Genomic DNA, 20113 nt, shown 5'->3' on the forward strand with positions numbered 1-20113 from the left:
ATTGGTTGAGCTATGAATTAGTCCAGCCATGCTGGAATATCACACAAGTTATTAAATTGTGGATACCCTCTGAAACAATTATACCACCACTGGGCATGTATTCTAAAGAGATGAAAAACTTATATGTACAAAAATATTTATAGCAACACTTTTTGAAGTAACAAAGAACAAAAAAACAAAGCATGTGGCCATCAAGTGGGTAATGGCTTAACAAATTATGATAAATGAATATATTTGAACTATTACTGAGCCCTAATAAATAATGAAAGGGACAAATTAAGAGAAACCTAGAAAAACTTGTATGAACTAATGCAAAAGTATGAACTGATGATGAAATGAATATAACCAGGAGAACAATTTATATAATGATAACAATACTGTAAAGGATAGCTTTGAAAGACTTAAGAACTTTCTTCAGCGACCAATCACAAGTCCAGGACAATGATGAAATATGTTTTCCACCACTTGGTGGAGAAGCGCTTGACTACAGGTATAGAATGAGACATACATTTTTAGACACTACCATTATAACATAAATTTTTTTGGCTGACTATAATTATTTCTTACAAGGGGAAGAATTCTGATTTGGTGAAGAGAGACAGTATAATAGAGAAAAGTGATAGTCAGTGATAACTGATATTTTTAAAAAGAAGGACTGTCAGTGAAACATTTTTAAAAATACAAAGAAGAGAGCTTCAGAAAGGGACACAGACAAGAAAGGCAGTATCATTACCACTTTATTAATGATTAATATTTTTAAAAAAATAAGCTATATGACGTGTTCATAGTTTCATATACAACATTTTTTCTGCCCTTGTATATTGAAACTATTAATGACTATCAAATTCAGAATAAAAATTATTTTTAAAAATAGCAAGAGGCACAAGGAAGGAAGGAAAGGAAGGACAGAAGGAAGGAAAGAAGAAAAATGAACAATGCAACAGATCCTGAAAAACCTAGGAAGACTTGTCTGAACTGATGCACAATAAAGTAAACAGAACCAGGAAAACAATTTATATGCTGACAACAGCACTGCAATAAAGAAAAACAACTCTGAAAGACTTTGGAACTGAACAATGCAATGACCACCTCAGAAGACTGACTCTGAATCATGCTTACCACCTCTTGATTTGGAGGTGATGGACTAAAGGTGCAGAGAAAAATAGCTATTTTGTTTTGATGATTCTTGATGACTGATGCTTATTCTGGAAAGGACTTTTATTTAGAGGAGGGAAGAGGTAAGAGTTACAGAGAGAGAGCAGGGAATAGTGATTAGTGATAATAAAAAAAAAGAAAAATGAACATTAATGAAATATTTTAAATGCACAGAAGAGAGTAGAAGGAAGTTCAGAGGGAGATACAGACAAACAGTGCAGTTTTAGAATTACAGTGTTGAATTTGTTATATACTTATAAAAATAAGTTGCATATAAATATAGATTATCAGTTTCATATAAAATTCTCTTTATCAGTTCTTTATGTTTGTTGATTTCTGCCATGCGAATAAATTTAAAAAAAAGAAAAACAGTCAAACAGACGAGTTTATATTTGAACCTAGGGGCAATGGGAAGCCACAGGAGATTTTTTGATGATGGAAGGGGCAAGAGTCTTACTTGCATGTTAAGAAAATTATTTTGGAAGCAGTGCAGATTGGGGGTGATGAAGTACTACAGGTTATTGCAAATGTCTAGGTGAAGGATGATGAAGGCCTAGAGTGGTGGCTGTCTGAGTGGAAAAAATGAGACAACTGCAGAAATATTGTAGAAAGGGTAATGACAAGGTTTGCCAACTGAATGGCTGTGTTGGCAACAAGGAGTTACTGGACTTTTTGAAGGGGGAGTGACATGGTCAGACATCTGCTTTAGAAATATCACTTTAGAAGCCATATAGAGGTTAACATGGAGAAGGAAGAGAGCCTTAAGACAGGAAGACCAATTAGAAGGTTATTGCAATAGCCCGAGCAAAAAGTTGATGGCTATTTGAGTGTTGAGAAAAGGATGGATAGGAGAGCTGCTATGGAGCTAGAATTGGAAGGATTTGGCAAAAGACTGGATATATAGGCTAAGATTGAGGAATTAAAGATAAGCGAGGTTGCAAAAAAAAAAAAAAAGACTGATATCTAGCTGGCATAACAAGGAAGAATTCACAGAGGAGGGAATATTTGAGCTAGGCCATGAAGGATGGGTAGAATTTTAAAAGGTAAGGTTGTCAAGAAGGAATTGAAGGAAGGCTTTCAAGGTAGTGCATATATAGTATGAACAAAAGGCAATGAGGTGGGAAAATCTTGGGTACTTTTGTTAAACAGTAAGTAGTTGAGTAAGACTGAACATGTAGCTGAGTACATGTAGAACAGTAATAGGAAATAAGTTTGAAAAGACAGGTAACAGTCATATCATAAAGGACCTTAAAAGACTAGACTAGTTAGGACTTTTAACTTCTTAATGTGCAATTTTATCATACTCTTCTGCTTTAAAAGCTTCTTGCCCACATCAGAGCACATCTATATGATTCTGTTCAGTTCTGGGCAACATTGTTTAGGAAGGTAATTTGTAATCCAGAAAGCATCAAAAGAAGGGAAAGTTGGATAGCAAAGAGATCACTTCAAAGAAATGAAGGTATTTAGATTGGAGAATTTTCAGGGGCTTTCAGGTATATGATGGGCTATAATGGGGAAGACAGACAGACAGAGAAAGATACAGATTTAATAAATGTTCACTATTAAAAAATTTAGAAACTTTCAGGAGAAATTTCATAAAAGTAAAGCAAGTTAATAAAGTGAATTTCTGGTAGTCTTAATAAGGAAGTGTATTTGACCATTTCTTCTCAGTCTTCTCTGTTGGATCTTCAACCATGTTATACCTAACCAAGGGTGCTCCCAAGACTCAGTCTTGGGTGCTTTTCTCTTTTTGTTGTATAGTATCTCATTTGGTGATCTCATCAGCTCCCACAGGTTTATCTCTATACAAAAGATTTTCTAATCTAAATAAACTTTCCTAGTCTCACCCCTGAGCTTGAATGGTCTTCACTGCCTTATATTAAACTGCCTTTCCTACATTTCAGAGCTGATGTCCCACAGGTATCTCCAACTCCAAACACAGAACTCTCTCTCCCCTTAAGTCCTTTCCTCTTCCCACCATGCCTATTACTATTGAGGGTATCAACATCCTCAGGTCCTCATGGGCACTAACCCAGCGTCCAATGTGTTGTTAAGCATTGTTGTTTGTACCTTCACAACATCTCTCACATAGTCCACTTCTCTCCACTCACACTGCTCATCCCCCACTACAGGCCCTTATCACCTCTCACACTTGGACTATTGCAATAGCCTCCTCTGTCCTCCCTGGCTCATTTCTTACCACTCCAATCTACCCTCCACTTAGCTGTCAAAATACTGTTCTAAAACAAGGATCTAACCATATTATCCCTCTCTAATCAATAAACTCTGATGGCTCTTTATGACCACCAGGATCATATATTCAGTCCTATTCTCTACAACTTGGCCCCTTCCACCCTTCTCCCCTTCCTACCATTTTACCGCCCTCCGTACACACTATGATCCAATGACACCAGCCTCCTTGCCGGTCCTCATTTATGACACTCCACTATCTCCCACCTCTGTGCCTTTACCCTGGCCATCCCTCATGCCTGAAAAACTCTCTTTCCTCACCTCTGTCTTCCACACAGTTTGCCTGGCTTCAGTTCCAATTCTACCTTCTGAGGGAGGCCCTTCCTGGACTCATGCTTTCCCTTCTGAGACTACCATCTATTTAATCTGAATTTATGTTGTATATGCCTAGTTATTTACATGTCTCTCCAATTAGACTATATACACTCTGAGGATAGGAGCAGTGCGTTTTGCTTTTTACCATTTTACATAGTATGTGGCACAAAGTTAATTGTTATTTGTTAATATGATTTGTTCAGGAGAATTATAATAATAAAATTAAATAAATAAATAATACCTGTTAAATATTTTAAGGTTTTATAAAGTTCTTTCCCCAAAACCACCCAATGAAGCAGGTTGGGAATAATATGACTACTTTTTTTTAAAACAAATAACACAAAGTAACTTGCCTAGGGTCACTTAGCTAGGAAGTTTCACAGCCAAACTTTAAGCCTAGATCTTCTGATTCCAAGTTCAGCATTCTTTCCTTGGCATCACATTGTGTCTAGAGCATAAGTGACTGAAGTCAGAATTTAAAGACAGATAACTCAATAGTCATACCTAGCTGAGAAAGGTCCAGCCTCATCCAATGCATTCCTGTTGGGCAGCTTTTGGACAACGTTCTGATGAACACCTGTCCGAAGCTGTCTAAGCCCCACACGGCGTCCTGGCAGGCAGAGTACGCTATCATTTCAGTATCAGGAGGGAGCTGAACTGTGGAAGGGCGGAACTGTGGGTTCTGGTCACTCACACAGAACAGATCCTTGGCACTCTGGCACAACCACAAAAAGCTTCCTGTGGAAAGAAAAGTCACATTTGTTGTTAAGCGCCATTCGCAAGTGAGCTATCTGAGCTACCTGTAGAACAAGGCAGCATTTTAATTTTATGCACATGTCAAGCAAACTAACTACAAAAGTTGTATAGCTACTGACTAAAATGCAAGTTCACCAGTGACTTCTATTGCTTACTATGTTTCTATTGGTTAGTTAACTCAAACTCAAATACACTTTCAGAGCTCTTTCCTCTCAGTTGCTGGGAAGGTGGTTGTTTTCCTAAGATGTAAAGTAATTCCCTAAGTGTTTAAAAATTGGTTCTTAGTGCCTCTTGACTCTCACTATTGAAATGGAAGTGTCTTTGTTTTCTCACTCATTGCCATGGCCAAAGAATTTATCAAGTGGCTGACCAGCTTACTAGTTAGTGGTGAGATGGTCTGATTCAGGAAAAGTAGATATCATTTGCTGCAAGAACTGTCTTCAAAGCTTTTCCAGGATGGTAGGGCCTAATAGCTATGATCTATCAATATAGTATACTTCAAGAAATACAAGGTCACCTCTGACTCCACAGTGAGGCTTCTGATGATGACTTTATAGAGGTGTATAAGTATCTTAGCCATTGTTAGAAGCTGTACTAAAGTACAGACATCTCACAAATCTTCTTTTATTTAGATAATACTTATTGAGCTACTGGTCTCACCAGCAGCAAGTATTTGAGGTAGGATTTGAACCCTCCTGTCCTGTCCTGTCTTTTCCTTTCCCCAGACCTTAAACCTACTGCACTCTGAAGCTGGGATGCCAATGGGCCCCTGCCTAAGGGCTCTTCTGGACCCCCCAGCTTTAAAGTGGTTATCAATAGTAACTGTTGCTGTTTCCCTCCCAGCCTGATGTCTCTTTTTCTTGGCCTCATTAAGGGGGCCATGCCCTGGCTACTTCTTGAACAGGCCTATTCAATGAATGGGAGATACCTCACCCTAAGTGAGCAACTGCGAAGACATCAGCCTAAAGGGCCCAAGGTCTCCCAGTGCATCCTGATTCAGATGGCCTGGATTCAGATGGCTCTGGAGGAGAAGGGAAGCTGGTGACCTGCCCAGCCCTCCTTCACTCAAAACAAAGTCAAGTGCAAGTCGTCATCATTTCTCTGATGCCATGGTCTTCTTTGGCAACAAAGGATATACACACAAAAATACAAAGTCCATTTGAAACAATGCCGTCAACACAGCTAGAATAAGAGGTAACAGAAGTACCAAAAAACAAGGCCCTTTTGCCCTTTACATTTCACAGGAGCTTTGGGGGACTTTTTGCACCTCTCTAATGAACTTATCATGCATTATCTTGTGTTCTAATTATTTGTGTATGTGTCCTATAGCTCCATACTTGATGCCATGAGGGCAGGGACTGATACATTTTTTTAAAAATAAATTTTGTTGATACCTTTTAAAAATTAATTATTTTTAATTTACATCATGCAGTTCCATAAGATTTTGAGTTTTAAATTTTCTCCCCCTTTCTTCTCTCTCTCCCTCCCCAAGATGGTGTGCAATCGGATAGAGGCTCTACATATATAGTCATATTAAACATATTTTCACATTAATCATGTTGTAAAGAAGACATATCCAATGGAATGAATCATGAGAAAGAAGAAACAAAACAAAAAAGAGAGCAAATAGCATGCTTCCATCTGCATTCAGTTCTTTCTCTGGATGTGGATAGAATTTTCCATCGTGAGCCTTTGGAGTTGTCTTAGAATCTTGCATTGCTGAGAAGAGTCAAATCTTTCAAAGTTAGTTATTACACAATGTGGCTATAATTGTATATAATATTCTCCTGGTTCTGTTCCCCTCACTCAGCATCTGTTCGTGTAAGTCTTTTCAGGTTTTTCTTAAGTCTGCCTGCTCATAATTTCTTATAGCTGAATAGTATTCCATTAAATTCATATACCACAACCTGTTTAGTCATTCCGCAATTGAGGGGCATCCCCTAAATTTTCAATTCTTGGCCACCACAAAAAAAGCTGCTATAAATATTTTTGCACACGTGGGTCCTTTCCCCCTTTTTATCATCTCTTTGGGATACAGCCTTAGAAGTGGTATTGCTAGATCAAAGGGTATGCACATTTTTATTGCCCTTTGGGCAGAGTTTCAAACTGTTCTCCAAAATGTTTGGATCAGTTCATAACTCTATCAACAATGCATTAGTGTTCCAATTTTCCCACATTTTCTCCAGCATTTATAATTTTCCTGTTTTGTCATATTAGCCAATCTGACAGGTATGATGTAGTACCTAGGAGTTGTTTTGTTTGCATTCTCTAATCAATAGTAATTTTGAGCATTTTTTCATATGACTACAGATGACTTTAATTTCTTCCTCTGAAAACTGCCTATTCATATCCTTTGACCATTTATCAATTGAGGAATAACATGTATTCTTATAAATTTGGCTCAGTTCTCCATATATTTTCAAAGTGAAGCCTTTATCAGAGACTCTAGTTATAAAAACTCTTTCCCAGTTTTTTGCTTCCCTCCTAATTTTTTAGCTTTGTTTGTATAAAACTCTTCAATTTAATGTAATTCAAATTAAATGAAATCAAACGTAATCAAAATTATTCATTTTGCATTTCATAATGTTCTGCATCTCTTGTTTGGTTATAAATTCTTCTGTTCTCCACAAATCTGACAGGTAAAATATTCCCTGTTCTCCCTGTCTGCTTACAGTATCAGCCTTTATATCTAAATCATGTACCTATATTGACTTTACTTTGGTATACGGTTTAAGATGCTGGTCTAAGCCCAGTTTCTGCCATATGATTTTCCAGTTTCCCCAGTAGTTCTTGTCAAATACTGAGTTCTTATCCCAGAAACTGGAGTCTTGGGTTTATCAAACAGAAGATTATGATAGTCATTGACTACTGCGTCTTGTATACTTAACCCATTCCACTGATTCACAACTCTTATTTCTTAGCCAGTACCAAGTAGTTTTGATGATTGCTGCTTTATAATACAATTTAAGATCTGGTATGGCAAAGCTACCTTCCCTAGCATTTCTTTTAATTCCCTTGATATTGTGGACCTTTTGTTATTCCAGTTAAATTTTATTGTTTTTTCTAGCTCTATAAAATATTTTTTGGTAGTTTGATATGGCACTGAATAAGTAAATTAATTTAGGTAGAATTGTCATTTTTATTATATATTAGTTTGACCTACCCATGAGCAACTGATGTTTTCCCAACTATTTAGATCTGACTTTATTTGGATAAAAGGTGTTTTGTAATTGTGTTCATAGAGTTCCTGGGTTAACAGCTTTTCTTCTATAATACCAAAATTTATTCCAGTATCCTTTTGCCTACCCTCTCCCAGAAAGCCAACTCATATAACAAATCATTTTTTTTTAAGAAAAAAGAATAGAGGAAGAAAATCAGCAAAACCAATCAATATATCAAATAAAATCTGAAAATATATTCAGTGTAACATATCTGTGGATCTCCCATCTCTGCAAAGGAATAGACAAGTAACTTAAAGTGTTTGCCTCAGTTTCCTCAACTATAAAATGGGGATAACAGCATTTACCTCACAGGGCTATTGTGAAGCTCAAATGAGCTAATATTTGTAAAAAGTGCTTAGCCTAGTGCCTGGCACAAATATAAATGCTTATTCTTTCTCTCTCTCTCTTTCCTTCCCACCTCAAGTACAATGCTTTGGACATTATACTCAGTTAATAAATATTTGTTGAATGAATGAGTTAATGAATGAATTATAGTTATTTGTGTACATGCTCTATTCTCCACCAGACTGTAAACTTCATCAAGAATAAGAACAATATTTTAGCTAAACTTTTCTCCCCCCCACGCAACTAAAAGAGTTTGGGACTCAGGAAGTGTTAAATGTTAACTGAACTGCTAAAAAAAAGCACAATGAAAAGGACTGAATGAATTTTCTTTTGGCTACAAATCTCAGCTAACTTTTTACAGCCTTAAGCATTGGAAAGCTCTGAAACAGTGCTCTATTTATTGATATTCATTAATACAAGATTACTTTTCTTCATATAACTTAATTTTCATATTAAGATGAAAAAAGCATTGAATTTCCACTTTAGATTAAATGTTTGGCAATGTTTAAGAAGCAGACAGCCAGAATGATGACCCCATTCTTTAAAAAATTTCTTTTTATAAACAGTAATTATCAAACACATTCAAATACACAAACAAGAATATTTTTCAGACTGTACAGGAAAAACTTCCTTTATTAGAGTTTATTAAAATGTGCATATTAATTTTTAACAAAAAAATATAACCAGCAGTAGCAAATCAGATATAGAAAAATCTATCAAAAAAAGTTGTACAGATAGCATGGGGCCTAGCATTTCAATGGTATAGTAAACTCTCTGATGAGGAAACTCCCTATACCAATGCTGGTTAGCACCTCTTTTTCAACTTAATCTTGGAATCCTGACAGGTCACCTTACTTACCCAAGGTGTCACACAGTCAGGTGTGTCAGAGGCAGGAACTGAACCCAGGTCTTCTTGGCTCTGAGATGGGTTCTCTACATTTCTCTCTATATTGCTTATATGTTTCCTGTTTAGAGTTTTCTTCCTTCTAAGCTCTCCTGGATTTTGCTGCTGTTCTTATTTTTGGAATGTATATTCTTTTGGTTCTATTTTCTTCAGTCCACATCACTTCATATCATTTTCCCTTTATTTCTTGGTATTATTCACATCTGTCATTTGGGTGCAATGACATCGTTACATACCAAATTGTTCCCTGTCATTTCCTAACTGCTGGACACACAGGTTCTTTCTGATTTTACTATGACAGTTACTGAAACCAAGACTATTTCTGTTTGACCCTCCTTGAGAGGGTACACACAGTTTTGTAGCTCATTTTGGATAACGTCATATTGCTTTCCAAAAAGACTCCACCAATTCACAGCTCAGCTACAACTGGAGTAAAGATCCTATCTTTGCACAGTTCAACTAGCCTTGGATTTTATTAGTCTTATCTACCTTTGCCAACTTAATGGGCCTAAGATGGTATCTTAACAGCAGCACTGATTTGCATTTCTGTACTAGAAAACAAAGTTCTTCAGGCAGTTCTTGACAACTTATGCTTCTTCTTTAGAGAATCTCCAGTTTATGTGTGTACCCGTTTACCAGTTACTGGGCAATAAATTTTATTTTTTATAAACATGTTTACATTTGTTATACCTTTTAACATAAACAAAACCTTACAGTTCGACTCAATTGTACTAACACTTATTAAGCACCTACTATTTGTAAGGTACTGTGTTATGCACTGAGGATACAAATTTCAAAAAAAAGCAGTCCCTGTTCAAATGTCAAACTATACTTTCATAAAGCAATAAGGATCAAAACTATTTGGTATTGGTTAAAAATTAGAAAAGTTGATCAAAGGAAAACACCAGGTAAGTAAGACCCCAAAGCAACTGAACAGGGAAGTCTAGTGCTCCATAAACCTGGAAAGATTGGTATGAGATGATGCAGAGTGAAATAAAAAAATAAGCAGAAAAACAACTCATATGATGAGCACAGTAATATGAAGATATAATAATTGATATAATACATTATAATACAATACCATATTATAATATATGTAGTATAATTAATAAAACATCAGAAGACTTGAGAATTCTAACCAATGAAGTGCCCATTTATGAGCTCAGAAGAATGCTGGTAAGGTAGGCCCCCTTCTCAGCAGAGAGGTATCAGACTAAAAGTGCAAAATAAGCCATTCATATTCAGTAACAGCTAATGGGCTGATGTGTTTTGCTTAGCTGTATGTCTTTGCTACAAGGCAAGACTATTATGGGTAAGGGGATTACCAGAAAGTGAAGGCAAGGTTTTTAAAGAGAGGATTAATAAACTATTTAACAATAGGAAATGAATTTATAAAACCATTGAGAGAATATATGTAGAGTAAAAAGGTACCAAAATAGGGCACTGAGGCCACCCATGCTTAGGGGGTAGAAAATGAATGATGATCCTTCAGAGAAGGTTGATAAGAGGTGGTCAGACAGGTAAAAAGAAAACCAAGAGTGAACAGTGTTATAAAATACAAGGGAAGAGATACTATCCAAGAAGAGAGGTAATTTGCATTGCACCAAATGACACAAAATGGTCAAGTCAAATAAAGTCAGAGTCAGAGTCAGAGTCAAAAGAGCCAAAGAAATTAGCAGTTAAAAGATTGCTAGTAATCCTGGAAAGAACAGTTTCAGTTCAGTATTAGAACTGAAAGCAAGGTTTAAAGGGGCTGAAAACTCAGTGGGAGCATATATCGCAAAGAAATCAAAGACCAAGGGAAAGGACCAATAAGTACAAAAATATTTATAACAGTACTTTTTACTGTATTATAGATTTGGAAACAAAATGGATTCCCATCAATTAGGAAAAAAGATGAATAAATGGTTTTATGATTGAAAAGCTATGCACAATAAGAAAGAGTGAATATGCACAATAAGAAAGAGTGAATATGCACAATAAGAAATGATAAATATGATATTCAGAGAGATAAGGTAAAGACTTACAAGAACTAATAAAGAGGGATAGGAACAGAACCAGGAGAACAATTTTTATGACCACAGTGATGTAACAGAAAATAACTTGGAATGATTATACAATTTCAATCAATGCAGTAAATAATCACAGCTTTAGAATAGTGACAACAAAGCATGCCAGCTACCTCTTGACAGAAGATGATGGACTAGAGATACAGAATAAGACATACCTCTTTACACATGGCCAGTGTGAAGAACTGTTTGGTTTAATATTATTTATTTCAAGGGATGACTTGTATTTGGGGTAAGAAGGGTGACTTAGTGGGAAGTTAAGGAGAAGAAAAGGAGGGAGGGAGGGAAGAAAGGAAGGAAGGAAGGAGGAAGGAAAGAAGGAAGGAAGGAAAGAACATCAATAAAATATTTAGTAATTACAAAAAATAAAAAGAAATTTAGGTGACACAAATGGCAACTTTGTCATTTCCAGTTAAGTTTAATAGGCATCTTAAAAAAATTGGGGGGGGGGGGGCAGAGCCAAAATGGCACAGTAGAAAGATGCACATACTCTAGCTCTTTCCCCACAGCCCATAAAATACCTGTAAAGAACAGCTCTCAATAAATTCTAGTGCAGCAGAAGCCACAGAACGACAGAGTGGAGGAGATTTCCAGTCCAGGGTCACCTGGAAGGCCAATGGGAAAGGTCTGTTGCACTGGACGTGGAGCAGAGCACAGCCCATCCTTGGCTGTGTGACACTGGGAGGAGCAGGACCAGAACAGGTCTCGGGGGCGGAATCCCCAGGAGCAGCAAAGGTTCTCAGATTCCTCAACCCAGAGGTGCCAAAGGCAGCTTCAAAGGTCAGGGACAGGGCTTTTTCACCTAGGTGACAAGCAAGCAGGGTCCTCCCCTAGCTCTGGCCCCAGGCAGCAGCACCCCCCCCCCCACCTAAATCCCCCGGGGGGACTTGAACAGCTGGTGTGAATCACAGCCTGGCCAGGGAGTAAACTCCTCTCCCTTGCCACCTTAGAGGAACTGAGATCTTGCAGGTCCCCAGAGTATACCCTACTCTTGACAAAGGACCCAAAAGTCAAGTAACTGGTTGGGAAAATGCCCAAAAAAGGGAAACAAAAATAAGACTACAGAAGGTTACTTTTTTGGTGAACAGGTATTTTCTCCCATCCTTTCAGATGAGGAAGAACAATGCTTACCACCAGGGGAAGACATAAAAGTCAAGGCTTCTGTTTCCCAAATGTTCAAAATAAATATGCAATGAGCTCATTGGAAGATCTCAAAAAGGATTTTGAAAATCAAGTAAGAGAGGTAGAGGAAAAATTGAGAAGAGAAATGAGAGCGATGCAAGAAATCACGAAAAGCAAGTCAACAGCTTGCTAAAGGAGAGCCAAAAAAAATGCTGAAGAAATTAACACCTTTAAAAATAGGCTAACTCAATTGGCAAAAGAGTTCCAAAAAGCCAATGAAGAGAAGAATGCTTTAAAAAGCAGAATTAGCCAAATGGAAAAGGAAACTCAAAAGCTCACTGAAGAAAATAGTTCTTTCAAAATTAGAATGGAACAGATGGAAGCTAATGACTTTATGAGAAACCAAGAAATTACAAAACAAAACCAAAAGAATGAAAAAATGCAAGATAATATGAAAGATCTCATTGGAAAAACAACTGACCTGGAAAATAGATCCAGGAGAGACAATTTAAAAATTATGGGACTACCTGAAAGCCATGATCAAAAAAAGAGCCTAGACATCATCTTTCATGAAATTATCAAGGAAAACTGCCCTGATATTCTAGAACCAGACAGCAAAATAAATATTGAAAGAATCCACTGATCACCTCCTGAAAGAGATCCAAAAAGAGAAACTCCTAGGAATATTGTGGCCAAATTCCAGATTTCCCAGGTCAAGAAGAAAATATTGCAAGCAGCCAGAAAGAAATAATTCAAGTATTGTGGAAATACAATCAGAATAACACAGGATCTGGCAGCTTCTACATTAAGGGATTGAAGGGAGTGGAATATGATATTCCAGAAGTCAAAAGAACTAGATTAAAGCCAAAAATCACCTAGTCAGCAAAACTGAGTATAATACTTCAGGGGATAAAACAGTCATTCAATGAAATAGAGGACTTTCAAGCATTCATGATGAAAAGATCAGAGTTGAAAAGAAAATTTGACTTTCAAAGGCAAGAATCAAGAGAAGCATGAAAAGGTAAACAGGAAAGAGAAATCATCAGGGACTTACTAAAGTTGAACTGCTTACATTCCTACATGGAAAGATAATATCTGTAACTCTTGAAACTTTTTTCTGTATGTGGGTAGTTGGAGGGACTATATACACACCCACACACATATACATGGAGAGAGACACAGAGAGCACAGGGTGAGTTAAATAGGAAAGGATCATATCTAAAACAAAAAAAAATTAAGGAGTGAGAGAGGAATATATTGGGAGAAATGGTATGAGGCAAATTATCTCTCATTGAGGTCTGGAAAGACTTATATGATCTGATGCTGAGAAAAAGGAGTAGAACCAGGAGAACTCTGTGCACAGCAACAACCACAGTGTGCGAAAGTTTTTTCTGGTAGAGTTGGATCTTCATAGCAATGCAAGGACATTAAAAAAAAAAAATTCCCAATGGTCTTCTAAGGCAAAATGCCTTCCACATTCAGAGAAAGAACTATGGAATTCAATTGCACAGTATAGCAGATCATTTTGTGTGTGTGTGTATGTGTGTATGTGTGTGTGTGTGTGTGTGTATTATGTTTTAGTTTATTATATGATTTCTCCCATTTATTTCAGTTCTTCTACATAGCATGACTACAATGAAAATGTATTCAACAGGAATGTATGTGTAGATCCTATATAGAATTCTATGCCATCTTGGGAAGGGAGGGGGGTAGTGGGGAGTAGGTAGGGGGAAAAAAATCTAAGTTTTATGGCAATTGTAGAGCATTAAAAATAAATAAAATGAATATATTAAAAAAATTATCTCTCATAAAAGAGGCAAGAAAAAGCTTTTTCAATGGAGGGGAAAAGGGGGGAGGTGAGAGGAAAAAAGTGAAGCTTACTCTCATCACATTTGGCTCAAGGAAGGAATAACATGCACACTCAATTTGGTATGAAAACCTATCTTACACTACAGGAAAGTGGGGGTTGGAGGGGATGATGGAAGGGAGGGCTAACGGGAGAAGCAAGCAATTAGAAGTAAATACCTTTGCAGAGAGACAAGGTCAAAAGAGAGAATAGAAGAAATGGGGGGCAGGAGAGGGATGGAGAGAAATATAGTTAGTCTTACACAACATGACTATTATGGAAGTCATTTGCAAAACTACACACATATAGCCTATATTGAATTGCTTGCCTTCTCAGTGGGGATGGGTGTGGGTGGAGGGAGGAAGGAAGAGAAGTTGGAACTCAAAGTTTTAGGAACAAATGTTGAGAATTGTTTTTGCATATGACTGGGAAATAAGAAATGCAGGTAATGGGGTACAGAAATTTATCTTGCCCTATAGGACAAGAGAGAAGATGGGGACAAGGGAAGGGAGGGGTGTTAGAAGGGAGGGCAGATTGGTGGAAGGGGCAATCAGAATGCAAGGCGTTTTGGGGTGGGGGGAGGAGAGAGATGAGGAGAAAATTTGGAACTCAAAATTTTGTGGAAATGAATGTTAAAAACTTTAAATAAAGAAAAAAATAAAATTGAAAAAAATTTTTGACATAAGAGAAGTTCAGTTTCACATATATTCATATTTTTGTCCACTGGAATGTTCATGTTTATTAGTTATTAAATTCATCATACAAATACAGTAGGCAAGAAAATAAGTGGAAGTAACAAGTGGAAGCAGCTCTTTCTAAGATTTGGGCAGAAAAATGTAAAGGGAGCAACAGCTTAACAGGATGAAGTAAAGATATTTTAACAATGAGGGAGACCTGGATATATTGGTAGGCACTAGGGAGAAGAGAGTGGACAAGGACAGAATGAAGATTCAACAGCTAGACAGAAAGAAAGTTGTCTAGAAAGAAAAGTTCCCCCCAAAGATAAGAGGCAATGGGATTAAGTGCACATGTAGAGAAGAGAGATTGGCTCTGGCAAAACAAAGGGCCACTTTCTCCTGAGATTGGAGCAAACCAGGAATTCAAGTAGAAGGATTTTGAAAAGTTTATGTGGAACAGAGAAGAAGACACTCAAAGCAAATAGCCTCTATTTTATAAATAAAATAGAAGATGGAGCTCCTTGCTGAGAGAAAGGAGGACGTGGAGCTGGTATCTTGAGGATTATCTACTGTGAATGTAGTGATAGAGTCAACCTGGGAAGAATGAAGTATTGCAGCATAGCAGAGAGGATCCACCTGATATCAGATAATGTGTTTTTCTTTCTCTTTTTTTAAATGTGGGATTTCCTCCTATCGCTTTCAACAGCAACTGAGTAAGAGGAGAGAAAGCAGATGGAGGGGGTGGCATGTGGTAATCAAGCGTGGAATATGTTAAGGCACAAGGATAGAACAAGGAATCAAGAGATTCAAGAGTAGAAGACAGTACACAGATCAACTAATCACAGAGTCGGAGACTGTGAAGGGAAGACAGTGCAGGAGAGCAAGCGTAATGGATAAAAGAACAGGAAGGGTGAGAGACTGAATATCAGGCTAAGGAAAGAGAAGGGGTTTAGGAACAATAAAGAAAATGAGAAAGGGCAGGAGATTATGATATGAGAGAGGAATTTCAGAGGGCAGAAGAATGTAAAGGACATTTCTAGGGGGACTGGTCTGATTGGAGGTAACAAAGGAATGGGATTTGGACAACCAGAGGGAAATAAAGACACTGGATGCTTAAGGCTAAGTGTTAGAGACTGCTAGGAAGTGAGAAAGTGGTACAAAAGACTTGGGAAGGACAAAAATCACCTACTCCTCAATTTTACTGAGGAGTATTTTTGAGTGCCATGGAAAAATCATCTCATGCCTACTTCAGACAAACTCTATCTATCCCTGTATTAGGGATAAAGGAACTATGCTTTTAGATATAAACATACTTTAGGAAAATTGATCTGTTCTCAAGCATTAGCTCCCTTGGATAACTCCATCTAAACTGCTTATGTGGGCTGGTACTATTTTGTTCATGGTAATGGCTAATAATATTTTGAAAACTGTATGTGTCTGAGATGCCTGCAAAATGACCACATTCTCTTTCAAGTAGAAAATAATAATAAAATTTGTTTTCAAATCATTTATACAGTTGGCCTATGCATTAAATTTTTTACCTAAACAAAAACTGACCAACCTTCTTTAGTAGGAGCAGCAGAAGCCAACACAAACACCCATTTTGTTGCTGAAGCAGTACCACGTGGAACAACATTATTCCAATATGTCCCTGGAAATAATTAAGAGAACTAATCATTTTGGTTCCTCTTCTTATCTGGCTTTTAATTAACCAAATCCTCTACAGTCAGTTGTAGATTATCTAGCACAGAAGAATAAATCTCAAGCTTTATGTCTGTTCTGCCTGAGAATCCTGTCAAGACAGATACACACAAGGATATACATGAACTCATCTTTTTTGAGAGCAAAGAAGAAGAGAAAGGTAACAGTTGGGTTCAGTACTGTGACAAATTCACAAAGTAGGCAATTCATTAACAGAAAATGAATGGAATATATTTTAATTAGAAAGCTCTCTGAAGAGTCTTTACAATTATTCCATTTTAAGCCATGGCAGGATATTTTTTCTCAGAGAGATACAATATTCCACTTCATTAGCATTTTGTAAAGTTTGAAATTTGGGTGAGTTTTTTTCCATGTAAACATAAAATTTATATAATGGTCACTCAGAGTTGCTCTAATCGTAACATATTATAATACATTTCTGATGAGAATTCATCACTTACCATCCAGACGGTGTTTCTAACAAAAGTAATGTCAAGTTTAAAAAAATGGAGAGTAAACATAAAACTTTAAGACTTCTTTCTATTAATTTGTATTTAAACCACTATGTATCTTTTTCATTTGAAGGTTTTAAGCTTATCTTTCAGCATTTACTTTTATAATGAGGCTACCTCTTAGGAACAAAAGGAATAAAAAAATCTACTAACCTACTAGACTTCCTTTTGCTACATGGAATTCATTCTTGCCTGACGAGATCCAAACACCACTATTGTTGACACCAAGCAGGCTCGGCTGACACTGAAGCTGCTGTGACCAAAATGCCATTCGAAGTTTGTCTGCCACCTTCTCTACAGGAGCCTGCGCAACTGTTGCCACTGTGTGTGTGGCATGAATTATTGTCTGGAACAAGCTGCACTGGTCAAACACCACATAATCTGTGATGCTTACCTAGAGAGAACACCACAGAATATGACAGCCATGAGCTCATTTGTACACTTGTTTGTTCTATTGTTAGTACCTACTTTACATCCATATCTCTCTGACTTTCTATTTTCAAATTCCCTTAATGACCTGAGTCAAATGTTACCTCCTAAACCCCTTGGTTCTCAAAGTGTGGTCCTGATACTTCTAGGGGTCCATGAGGGAGACCGAGAAGTCAAAGCTATTTTTAAAACAACACTGAGATGTTTAATTTTAAATATAAGTATCTAGAGATACACATAAAACAAAAGGTCTTGGCAAGGTACATCTAAATCATTTTTAAGAGTACATATGGGACCCAAGAACAAAAAGTAGGAGAGTCACTACACTAGTCTATTTAATCCAGTCCAAAAAGCATTTATTAAGCACTTTTTATAGACAGATAAATATGGGCTAGGTATTGGGAATACAAAAAGAAAATCAGTTCCTGCCCTTCATGACTTGATGTTCTTTCTACAGAGAAAAAAAATCATTAAATAGATAAGTTCATTCACAATCATTAGAGGAGAGAGAAAGTACTAAAAACTAAGGGGATCAGAAAGGACACATGAACTAGGCCTTGAAAGAAGCTATGGATTCCTTCTAGAGCTAGAAGAGGTAAGGAGGGAGTGTGTTCCATGCATGAAGAGGAAAGACATGGAAGAAAGAATAATAAATTTGAAGAACAAGTTTGTCTGGAAAGTATCTGGTAGCCTAGTCAAGAATGAAGGTGAAGAGAATCACTAGCATTTAGTAACAATTCTTTTCAAATTGATCATTTCTAGTGAGGTTTGACCATAAGATAATAGATTATACAAAGAGTCACTGAGGTTGCATACCTTAATCAATAAAAAATGAGTGTCTGGTAAAATACATAAGCAGATACTATTATATAGTAGACACTCAATACTCCAGCATGGTTTGTCCATGGATGTTTTAATTTAAATTATAAAACACAAACAGAAAAACCTTTATTTTTCTGATTGAGCAAAAAAGAGTTTAATCTTTATTAAAAACCAAATATGACTTCTTTTTCCACATTCTCAATGTCATACATTTAGAGCTGGGGGGGGGGGGGGGCGGGGAGAGAGACAATAAGGGTCACCTTGTCCAACCCTTCCCCTTCGTATTTGACAAATAAGGAAACTAAGACCCAAAGAGGGCTTTGCTCATATAAAGGATTCACAACCACTTAAAAAATAAGCAGTATGACTGATTGTGTAAACACAAGTCTGAGGTAGTACTGGAAAAACACAAACCCCAAAATATGACACATACCAAAACTTCTTTTCATTGTCATCCCTTATTAATTTTTACAGTAGATCCTTGGTGACTGGGAATGAAATTAAATCAACAATGAAAGCTACCAAAGCATGTATCTATGTGGAGGTAGATGAAAGAAAGGAAAATGATACAATTTCCTTTGAGAAAATTGATTCTGAGTCAGTGCTAAGACACACAAGAAATCACTGGGATAGCCATATGAAAAGATTGTTTTAAGATGCATCATCCCACTATATACTCAAAATATACTGATTTCTGGGAACATTTAGAAAGAAAAAAATTCGTTCTTTCCTGAAATTGCCTTCACTTAATAAATCTCAAATCTTTTAAGTAAAGACATTTGAACTTTAATTGTGGTTTAGCACTATATATATACATCTACTGTTCTTTCCCTTAATACATTTCCACAAACATAAACAGCATCATTAACTAGATGTTCAGATTGCTGCTGCTAGGTTTATTATTATTAGTATTACATATACTGGCACATTTCTAAATAGGAAAAATAAAGCCTACTTTATTTAAAGTAGGATTTATCTTTCCAATGATGAAAATCCTATGATGCTTTTAATGTGCACAGAAAAACAGAGAGACAGAGACAGAGGGAGAGACAAAGACAGATCTTGAGATCTCCTGAGGCTACCTATGGATGGATAGTGGCCCTTATTGATAGCTGAATGCCTACTTGCCACCAATGGTCATCATCTCCTTGAGGTTTCTTGGAAACAACACCAGTTCTGAACCACAGATTTCCATGGATGTCCAAAGCCCATATGGTTTGTTGATCTCCAAGAGTTATACACACAGGTTCCAAAGCTTGCCTTTCACTGTAGGCATTAAAAATCGAAGAAAAAAAATCAAATAACTAGATTACATATTCAGATTTCCAATATTTGCCATTCAATAATTAAATATCCATTGAATAAAATGACTAAGGCATAATCTTATCCTTGAGGACCTAACAATCAACCTCCAAGGAAGTGAGGGATTTAGGGATTTGTACTCTACCATCATGTATTAGAACACATGGCTCTGAGAACCTGAAGTCACCTCCACGACATGAGGAGGAATCAGAATTTGACTCCACTACACAAAATGGCAGCAAGAGAAAGGGTGGCAATGTGATAGAAAAGCAGCAAAGGCTCCCTAAGTTCTCACTCTTTTGTACCACATTATTACAACTCAGAAAAAAAGGACGATTCAGTACTCTAGGGATGCTCAAAACAACATCTTTATCTGTTTTTTCTTAGAACTGTGAACACTTTCATACCATCAGCCTTATTTGGTACAAAAAATAATAAATATTTTGAGTGTCAATTTAGTGTCAAGTATAAAGGCTAATTTTAACACAATTAGATGAAAATTGAAAATCTGGTACTAGCCTAATGTGGATTCCACCCAGTTTTACTAAATGTGGAAAAAGAAATCTTTTGGAATAAAGAGAAGTCAAATTCTGAATAAAGAATTTCTTTCCATCAAAGCTTATTATATGGCATCTCAGACAGAAAGCAATTTTAATTACATGTGAGTACACAACACTTTTCTCTTTG

At 36.7% G+C, this 20113-nt stretch overlaps 1 protein-coding gene across 5 annotated transcripts in view; it reads right to left on the reverse strand.

Moving 5' to 3' along the window:
• TECPR2 (tectonin beta-propeller repeat containing 2) overlaps nt 1–20113 on the reverse strand; it is a 153351-nt gene that overhangs the window by 64312 nt on the left and 68926 nt on the right. For all 5 annotated transcript variants that reach the window (XM_072630165.1, XM_072630166.1, XM_072630167.1 and 2 more), the window contains 4 exons: nt 19249–19390; nt 17027–17267; nt 16222–16311; nt 4225–4458 (listed from right to left, as the gene is read on the reverse strand). In XM_072630165.1, the coding sequence (XP_072486266.1) occupies nt 4225–4458; nt 16222–16311; nt 17027–17267; nt 19249–19390 (707 nt within the window). The remainder of the gene's footprint in view (nt 1–4224; nt 4459–16221; nt 16312–17026; nt 17268–19248; nt 19391–20113) is intronic.

This window comes from Notamacropus eugenii, chromosome 1 (genome assembly GCF_028372415.1).
Source record: "Notamacropus eugenii isolate mMacEug1 chromosome 1, mMacEug1.pri_v2, whole genome shotgun sequence".
Taxonomy (NCBI): Eukaryota; Metazoa; Chordata; class Mammalia; order Diprotodontia; family Macropodidae; genus Notamacropus; species Notamacropus eugenii.